Source organism: Montipora capricornis, chromosome 8 (assembly GCF_036669925.1).
Source record: "Montipora capricornis isolate CH-2021 chromosome 8, ASM3666992v2, whole genome shotgun sequence".
NCBI lineage: Eukaryota > Metazoa > Cnidaria > Anthozoa > Scleractinia > Acroporidae > Montipora > Montipora capricornis.
In genome coordinates, this window is record NC_090890.1 from 46,343,973 (window position 1) to 46,353,972 (window position 10,000).

At 39.2% G+C, this 10,000-nt stretch overlaps 2 protein-coding genes across 3 annotated transcripts in view; one reads left to right on the forward strand and one right to left on the reverse strand.

Moving 5' to 3' along the window:
• LOC138060086 (THO complex subunit 6 homolog) overlaps nucleotides 1-4,075 on the reverse strand; it is an 11,539-nt gene extending 7,464 nt beyond the window's left edge. Inside the window, exons 1-5 of the mRNA XM_068905787.1 lie at nucleotides 4,035-4,075; nucleotides 3,820-3,935; nucleotides 2,293-2,357; nucleotides 1,508-1,559; nucleotides 907-964 (exon numbers count right to left, since the gene is read on the reverse strand). Of these exons, the coding sequence (XP_068761888.1) occupies nucleotides 907-964; nucleotides 1,508-1,559; nucleotides 2,293-2,357; nucleotides 3,820-3,935; nucleotides 4,035-4,052 (309 nt within the window). The 5' untranslated portion in view covers nucleotides 4,053-4,075. The remainder of the gene's footprint in view (nucleotides 1-906; nucleotides 965-1,507; nucleotides 1,560-2,292; nucleotides 2,358-3,819; nucleotides 3,936-4,034) is intronic.
• A 2,789-nt stretch (nucleotides 4,076-6,864) lies between these two features.
• Nucleotides 6,865-10,000, forward strand: part of LOC138060088 (uncharacterized) — a 16,461-nt gene continuing 13,325 nt past the window's right edge. The window contains exons 1-2 of one of the 2 annotated variants that reach the window (XM_068905789.1): nucleotides 6,865-7,022; nucleotides 8,169-8,241. The gene's annotated coding sequence lies outside the window, so the exon portion shown is untranslated. The remainder of the gene's footprint in view (nucleotides 7,023-8,168; nucleotides 8,242-10,000) is intronic. The other variant, XM_068905791.1, reaches the window with a different exon arrangement.

The window sequence follows — 10,000 nt, forward strand, 5'->3', positions numbered from 1 at the left end:
ATAAATACATGTAAGCAGGTACAAAAAAAGCCTACTGTACAAAAATCAAAGCATTAATTAAACAGGGTTTCATCCCATAACCATGTGATGCAATATCCCATTTTTCAATTCTCAAGGCTGGACTAGATCTACATGTAGCATGAAATGGAGGCTAATGTGGGCAAATTTTAATTTGTTACTTTGTGCGTGAAATTATTTGCCCTGCGCATTAGCCTCCATTTCATGCTGCATGTAGATCCAGTCCAGCCGTGAGAATTCGAAAATGGTCTATTGTGCCACACTGCTCTACTAATAATTGGAACTGGGAGCCAGTCACTTCACTGTGAGTTGGGGTGTGGCTAAATCGGGTGGGTGGGTGGGTGGTGGGTCGTGGGTCGTGTTTGTTTGAAGATAAAAAAAGATATCTATTAGCTCTCTCAGTGCTCGGTCCAAATTTGTCTTAGGTCTTAGGTCTTGTCTGTTTCGAGAATTTCCAGTCGTTGATAAAAAAAAAAAAGGATTAGGGTTAGGTTAGGTTTAGGTACCCACGATCAACGACTCACTACCAACAACCCACGACCCATTACCCACAACCCACCCACCTACGCCAATTAGACACTCTCGTGAGTTGTAGCTAGTTGTATCCCACAAGAGGCAATGCGTGTATTTTGCACTTGAATTATGGTTTGAGCATAAGCTCTCCCTTGTAGGGAATTCTGAGGATTTACTTCTGTACCTTTCTGAAAAGTCAAAAATTATGCTGATCGTTTCCCTTTGAGTTTCTTGAACTTTTGCTCCATTGACAATTAGCATATTTCGAACTTTCTTCCTAGGGTTGCCCCCAAGTCTAAAACTGCATGTTAAGAACATGCATGTACATGAATTTGTATGAACATGCCAACTGGAATAAGGGATTGCAGTTCTAACCTCTGTTTTATCAAGAATTTCATCCCACCTCCATCCATGAATTTCAGAGGATCCTCCACTAAAGAGAGACATGAACACAATGGGTCATTTGCATAATGGTGACCCCTGGGAGTGAGACTCTGTCTAACGCCAGACTATTTTACTCCTCAACTGGGGACGTCCTGGGTTGTTAGAGGTGTCAAAGGGTTTTAATATTAATAAGTGGCCACAACGACCAACTGTCCATTTTTAAGCAATGATGATGACAATGACATTAATGCTGATGATGACGATAAGGATTGCCATTAGAAAGATGTGGGAGGAGAAAAAATGTTCCCCATACATGTAGGTAGGACAGAAACCTTAAAGCCCTTGGGATTGACAAGTCCATTCAGCTCCTTTGAAAACTGCATTGTGTCCGAACAGCAAGGATCCCACAGAAGGTACTTTCAGACTGTATAGCAGCACTACAAACACACAGGCTTGCTACATGTAGAAGAGGAATGCCAGTTGTAACTGCAACATCTTTTATTTATACAAGAAATAATGTCATAGGCAACGTATATGTACAATCACTGTGAAACTGTACAGACTGTTTGTATTTACTCATTAATAATTCTACCTGATAAGAAACCTGTCTATAGATATAAGACTGTAAATTGGACCACTATGACCTGAAACCGAAAAAAATGAAAGAAGACTTGGTGCTTGCTTGGTACTTACTGTAAATCATAAGCTTCCATTCAGACTATCCCTTTCCTATTAAGCCAAAAATACTTACTGTAGATCTTTTCATTTAGAAAAAAATATCAACCACTCTTTAACACATCAAGCAATGTCACAGTGGTAGTGAAAAACCCACTAAATTTTATATCTCAGCAAAGATTAATGCAGATTAATTCCAACATTCCCGTTTTGGCTGGAAAACTCCCCTTTTCGGCAAATACAGTATTTCCAGCCTCCTGTTTTTGCTTAATATTCCCCCGGTTTTTTAAACTTTTTCTAATTAATATGACTGTGTTTTCTTTGTTTAACCAGCCTTTTTAGCACCATTCATTGCCATTTTTCAGTATTTAATAGATTGACCTTGAAATTGTCAATATATGAAGCGCAAAGTTTGACCAAACTCCTGTCTATTTTTATTTTTATGATACATTCCCCATGCAAGCAAATATTGTTGTAAAAAAATGTGATATGGACCAAAAGGCCTTAAGCTTTCACTGCCTGTTAAAAACTCCACAGACTATTTTTCCATTGACTGTGATCTCAAAATGCAGGAAATGAAGTCTTAGAGGCACATATATCCTGACGTTTTTCCCACGGAAGCAATGCAATAATAGAATCATGGCTTGCTGGTTCAAAATTACTAACAGGGTTGTAAAGTCCAACATGCACAATAATGTTCACCTTGGAAAAGTATCAACGGTCTTTTGTTATGTGAAGTTGTATCTGGTGCCAGAGCAGCAACGACACTGAAAACAGTACAAACATGAGTTACAAAGGAACCCACAACTTGAAGCACAATAGGGGTGATGAATGGTAAAATGTAAGACTCGGCGAGATACCGAGACCCTTGTTTGCTAATCCAAGACTGAGACCAAAACATGCAAGACTTCACACCAAAATAAATGCAATAGAATTGACACTTTGATACTTGTCACAAAGACTGTCAAGATTTCAAGATCAGATGAAAAGTTTGCAAGTGCCAAGATTTTGGGAACATCATTCACCACCCTTTACAATCCATTTAAAATAGTTGAAAAAACTGCTAAATTAATTAACTCTGCCACATATTGCATAAGAATAAAATCCAATGACATTGTATTCTGACTCGTAGTGTCAGGGTATTCAGTAGTTACAGCACTCCGCTATAGATTTATAATTTCCTGGTACAGCTCTGACCTGGTTGGATGTCTTTGGAGAAACAATGAAAACTTCACAGACTGTCCCTTGTCATAAAGGGATAAGGCAACTTAACATGTAAAGTTTTTAAAAGTCATACAGTAGGCTGTAGGCAGATCGGTGTCAAAATGCTATGTGCTTTCTTGTACATCTAGCATTCTTCCTCAGACAGCAATTGGTTGAAATAATTTTATTTAGTCATGTATTTTAAGTACCTTTGAAAGTGTGCAGGCTGTGTGGACTTGAGAACCGGTTCACCCAGGTTCATAAAACGGTCTGACTAACAACTATTTGAATTTGATCCTCATCATGGTACAGTGTTCCTGATTCAATTTGTCGGAGCCCTGCACTCGGCGGGTCTAAAACACAGGTCACATTCCATAGGTCACTCATGGCAGGTCACTGTTTTACCTTTTTGAAAGTAACCCAAAACCCTCAATTTGGATAACCCTAGGCCTATGTTTAAGACCCGTCGCCCTGCACTTTAAATAGCCAACTGGTTTGTCTCCAGTCAGATGGGATTCTTATCAGTTGTTATTGTTGTTGTTGTTGTTGTTGTTGTTGTTCTGTTCTGTTGTTTCAATGATTGTCTTTCAATGGATCTGAAACTCCCGTATGGGGAGTGGTCAATTAAGTATGTATGTTGTACGTGGGGATTGTAAACTGCAGGTTGCAGGTTTGTGACTGTTTCTCCATGGCTACATGTATTAAAAGAATCCAAACCTTTACTAATGCAAACATTAGACCTAAACACTATGCTTAAGATAACGTTTAAGCCTACGGTAAGCAGTTTTGTTAAGGTTTGGGTTGTTTCAGTTATGGGAAAACAATGACCTGCAACCTGAAATTTGCACCCTCCGTGTTCCATCTACACTGTATGTACGTATAAACAGCAATTTCCGTTTAGCTAGATCTACATTGTGTAATTGACTGCCCGATGTGAAAATTATTATATCTTATCTTTACAGGTTGCACAACAAAAGAAGCGGAATGAACTTGATTTGACTGCGTATACAGTAGTAGGTACCCTACCTAAAAACAGCGATGTGTCCAAAGTTGTTACACGCTGCTAGAAAGTTACCACAAGGCGAAAAGGCCGTAGCAAACACCGTTGTGTGAAGTTCCATCCGTCTTTTAAAGATCTGATCCTAAAGGTAATCGTAAATATATTTTTTTAGTGTTGACTTTTTTTCCAAAAGCAATACAATTAGGAAAAACATCGCTGTGTTCTCCTACAGACAGCTCACCTTACGCTCAGCCGCCATTTTCTTTTCAGGTCACGTTGTTTCCCGTTACACGACATAGCTAACTTTTGTCATGGAATACCGCCGGGCAAAGTACCGCTGGCTGAAGTTCAGATCTAAGACATTTAGTCGGGAAAATACGAAGATTTCTTTCATCGTTCTCGCGTCACTGGAGGGCAACGCGTCTTTTTAAGATTGATATGATCGGTTGAGCATCAGACTACTGTGCGGGAAGTCGTGAGATCAAAACTCTGGCCATACCAACCCTCAGGGGCCAGGGCAGGGGCGGATCCAGGAATTTTTGATAGGGGGGTCCAAACCTTGACTCAGAAAAACACTACAGAAACGTTTTTCAGATTAGTGGCAAAATAGAATGGCTCTCCATCAAAAAATAAGTCAACCAGCTGAGTAATAATAGGCGATCCTGCAGATGCGAGAATTTTAGACTGAAACAAGTAGTAAAAAAAAAATTCGGTTAGGGAAGGGGAGATCCGGTTCGGTACCCCCGCGACCCTCCCCCTGGATCCACCACTGCAAGGATTGGTCGATAAGTAACCCTCCCCCTTATGTGACCAGCGTTCGATTCCCAGACTCGGCCTCACATGATGTAACTTGATCTGTTTTTTTAATTTCTCAGGGTACTCCGGTTTTCCCTTCTCCTCAAAAACCAACATTTGATTTGATTTGCCACGGTTGATTTGTTGATTTCGGTTTACAGTGTCCAGCTCTGAAGACTAGTTACTTAAAGGGGCTATGTCACGCAAAATGGTGTAATTTCATGACACCCAAAATGTCCAAAAAGTAAAATGAAACGTTGCAATAACCACTTAAAACTGTTGACCAACATAAAAGAAATACAGCAGAAGAAAGGAGATGGAAGTATGGATGGACACCTTATTTAACGTCGGTAATTCCTCTACCCTCCAGTGGGTATTCTACAATGAAGCCGACGGTGCGCTCAATTTACCCCCTTCTTTCCATCGGTCCTCCGTTTTAAGGATATTTAATGCTACGTACGCTACACTGAAAGGAAAGAAGTCGAAACAAGTAAGTGAGATCCTGGGATCGAATTCGGGACCTCATGCACCAAGGGTGCGCACTAACCGACTGCTTTTAATGCAAGGTGTCAAGATTGAAAAGGCCCACGTTTTTCAAGTTTATGACAAATCGCCTGGATAAAAGGTTGCTTTGCTCATCGTGGTGGTCAATAAATAACAAAATGTATAAACGTTTGGGTCACGATGGGAATCCCGAACCATCGAGTTTGGATTCGAGTTAGAGTTCGAGTTGGAGTTCGAGTTGGACTTCGAGTTGGACTTCGAGTTAATAATTAAAACGCAAGTATATAATTGATAATAATGTATAATTATTATTTATTATTAATGTTAATAAGCAAAGAGATGTACAAGCTGGGCGAAGAACAGGAATTCGGGGCAATAAAAGGATTTTTTTTTTTTTTTTTCATGTGGTTTGAGTAATAAAATTGCTGACACATTAAAATATAGAACAGGGATATAGGTTTTCAACAATGTGTGGTACCTTTTGTCACTGCGAATGAATAATAACAAATTGTCCATATTTGGGATCATGGCCCATATATTTACTAATAGACGATTTCATATTATTCAGAATTAAAAATAATTTTAATTACCTCTCTACATTCCTGAATCTCGCCGCTCCTGCGGTCTAGATTTCGCCTTCCGGACCCCGAGTACGGACCGTTCCGAAATTTCCAACTTTCCCAACGTTTCAAGCTCTTTGTTGCACCGTAAAACAAAGTAAAATATAAACATTTAACACAGAGTCAAACAAGTAAGGATTCCGATAGCTCAATTTTGGACCAAAATGTCAAACGCGCGCGTACGCCACATTTGCATTGGCTCTTTGCTGGGCTATAACTTGAATAATACCAGACGTGGAAAGAGGATATCGAAAATGGCAAAATGGGCAACTTTGAGTCCCCTGGTGTTAAAGGGTGAGTTTATACTACAATATGAATTTTCGGAGAATTTAGAGGATTTCTATGGAAAATGTTGCTGGAGAGCAAGGTCTTTCTCTTCAACAAACCGTCATAAAAGTCATTCTTTAATCCCAGGGGCCTCAAACTTGGCCATTTTGATATTTTTGACATGCTTTTTCCATTTCCGGCATTCTTTAATTTATAGCCCACAATTTTATGAAAAGTAGGTCACGTGATGGTCTAGCTGTAAAGGGCCTGTTAAAATTTAAACACAAAAGTTGCTTTGAAAATAATACTGTAGAGAAAAAAAATAATAAACACGTTATTTGCAGGCTTTGGTCGTTCCGTATCGATTACGGGGCCTAGGACCGTACTGAAGACCTCGGGCACCTAAGCCTCAAAATATTTCCTTACAATGCTAGGCCAAAGTTGAGATGCAAGGTATCTTTATGTGCCACTTGCACTTTCTTAACAGAAATGGACACTGCTTTGATTCAAATCCTTTCTCTTCATGAGAGATCGTTGGTTAGCATCATGGATCATGGTTAGCATTTACATTTCAAGGAAAAATATTCCTTGTCATACTATCGTTGGTTTGTGCCCTCCCATAAGCACAAGCGGTCCTTCGAAAAATGTAAGTATCTCGGCGGGCTCTGGTTTTGCGGGACCTACCCTACCCTACCCCTCTATTTCTTTTTGGGGGGAGGGGGGTTTATTTTTATAGTCAACTTTAACTCGAACCCTAACTCGAAGTCCAACTCGAAGTCCAACTCGAAGTCCAACTCGAAGTCCAACTCGAAGTCTAACTCGAAGTCCAACTCGAACTCGAACTCGAATCCAAACTCGATGATACCTTACTCCCGGTCACGATGTGGTCACTTAGGTTGTAGACTGCGACGTTTCGCGATCGACGGCTTACTGCTGGTGTCATCAGACGAAAGAGTCGACTGGTTACTTTCCCTGATAATTTCGAAAATCCTTGCTATTTTAAATCCTTTTTGTTGTTCAGGTTTCGATGTGGATCTGGTCCGGTACGTTGTGCATCTTCTTACCTTTTTTATTAATTAGCATTCCTCCACCCCCTCCTCCCACGTTACCGCTTTGTAAGAGTCGAACTCTCCCTTTTACGCCTTCTGCTACATTATTTCTTTTAAATTCTTTGTAATTTTTTTGCTAATGGTAAGATATATAATTGGAGTAGTTGCGGGTAGTTTCTTGCGTTATAAACTTTTTTTGAATAATGTATGTTGCAGTAGATCTCAGCGCAGTCGAGAGTCCAACTTCAAGGGTTGCCTATCGTATCTCCGGCCACAGCTGTCTCAATGATAAAAGGGTCGCGCTAAGTATTTTTTTAACAACAGAGAACATAATAGATTCATTCTTTGAAAAGCCTTTTTCTCTCAGATGCCTCGATATAGCAACACACCGTAATTTGTAGCTGTATTCGACTCCTCAATAACTAGGCAACTATTGGCCTGTCACTTTGGGTGACAAAGTGACTTACATAGTCATACCACTTACCCAAGTTTGTCAATATTGTTTCGGTTTATTGTGTCTGAAAGTCTGAAAATTAGTAGACCAGATACTTTTTCTGGTATCCGATACTGCTAGTCATGGCGAGTGACGCATCTTTTGTTTGACAAACCAATGCAGCTATCATTCAGCCTCGGTGAAAATTAATAAAGTTAAGTTGAGCATGTGCAAATAATAAGAGCACGGAATTCTGGAAAACTCATTAGCGATAAAAACTAAAATTTGGCTTTAGATTACAGGGCAAACTAGTTATCGTAAGCTAAAGAAATTAAGTAGAGTTGACGTTTCACCATCTCCGCCGGAAAGAGTTCTAAGGTCTGTAATTAACGCTCGAAGCCTCTCTTCAGTTTCGGGAAACCAATTAACCTTTTGTCAAACAAGTTGAGACTAAGTTGAGACTACATGTATAAGGTTTCGTGTTTTACTTCACACAAACGGATTATCACATATTCTTTTCAAAGTTTTCCTTGTCTTTTTTTTCACCTGGAACAAAGAATAACTGATAAATTGGTGAGCTTCATAACAAAGAATATAATAGAATCGTCAAAGAGCCTAATTGTATTATGTGAATTTACGCTTTCGCTATCTATATAGATATAACAATTTGTATCTCATACATATGAATACTTTTACGGTTATTAAAGTCAGTTGGGCCGATGACTTCAGTGAACGTGTTAGGCGAGGACAAGTGACAGAATCAAGCTAGAATCACGAAAGGTAAGAAATCAGTTTATGTTAACCTGCCAGGAAAGAAAAACCAGTTTTAGTTTTAATGTCAAAAATAGATGACATGGAAAAATATCCATTTTGGTTTTAGAAGTATAGGAGGTGAGAAAAATCAATTTCGATGGCGGAAAAAAGATTGAACGAGGATGATCAGGCAGAAGAAAGATAAGGCTCTTTTTCTGACAAGGAAATTTGACAATTGTAAAAGAGATTCACAAAGTTCTCATTCAACGATATTTTGTATCATAGATCTAGAACGTTTAATATAGAAGAGTATTGATCATTTATTTGATATGATTGCCTTTACAAATGATTATATGCACTGAACAATAGCCCAGTGACCACCACACATCGGGTCGAAAGCATCGCCAGTGGGACTTTTTTCCGTCCATGAATTTTTCAGGTCTCTATAAAGTGATAATAATTATTGCTTAAATTGTTGAGCTGAGTGCAAGGATCACTCATTTCTCTCAATCCTCTCCCCTTTTTGTCGATTACAAAGGAGTTTTATCAAAACGTTTAGTTTAATATGAGCTTAGAATTTTCGCGCCTGGAAACGCTCTTAAGGTGTTCTTACGGTCAGTAATGACACGTAGTACTCAACGCGGACATAATACGATCGCAGTAATACTATTCGATGTAAATTCAACTTATGCGATATAAGAGCACAGGGTTCCTGTTGTTGTGGTAGTCAGAACAAATGGGTCAAATTAAGTCACTGGTAAAAGCTTTTGTGCTCACCTCGTCTCACAATGGTGAAATTAATGAACTAAACAAAACCAAATAGTTTCATTCTTTGACCCAGGTGGAAATCTTCTTTACTGATATGCCTCGATATAGCAACACACATATTCGATTCCTTAGTAACTAGGCAACCATTGCCTGACACTTTGAATGACTTATTGGTTGACATGGTCGTATCACTTAGCAAAGATTGTCGATATACTGTTTGGATTTGTTGCGTCTGAAAATCTGAAAAATGAGTAGACTATTGTAGGAACTTTTTCTGGTATCCGATACCACTACTAATCATGGCGATAAATACCTCTTCCCCAGATGGTTTACTTTGCCTATGATTCAACCTTGAATCAACCTGAAAATTAAATTTAACTAAATGTATAAAAGTGTTTAGGTTTCTAAAGAAACTTTGGTGCTGCGTCGATGGGGAATTGAAACACAGAAAAAGGTTTATGACTGGGTTGATACAGCTGTTTCGAGAAAGATTGTCTAAAGAAGCACATGTATATCGTGTGCTACAATGCCGAAAGGCATTATGGTAAACTGTCAGTTTGAGTCAGCGAAAACATGACGGCAATATGCTATCGAAAACATCACACATAGAAACTCCCGTGACATGCTCATGCTATGTTACTGACATTTAAATATGAGTGAGTTTCAAAATTCAGTGAAATTATCCGGTCGTGAATTAGTAACGAAGTATGTTAGGATTCACAGAGAAAGCATGGTTCTGACGACTTTAACCTTAGTTATTTTATGTCATGTTTTGCAGAGAAAGTCGGAGAAATGTACCAAAAATAGTGGCACACGTGCAGAGCCATCGTTTTTGCTAATGAACCCTTTTGTTTTTGTACGTGTTTTGGTAGCGTGATGGCGGGAGAGAGGTTCACCATAAGCCTGCACTTACTGCCACTTCATCAACGCTATATCCTAAGCACTCTGTCATCCAAATAGCTCGCCATCGTGGGTCTTCACTGGACGGTCGTGGTATATTCGATTCTGGGCGTTCGCT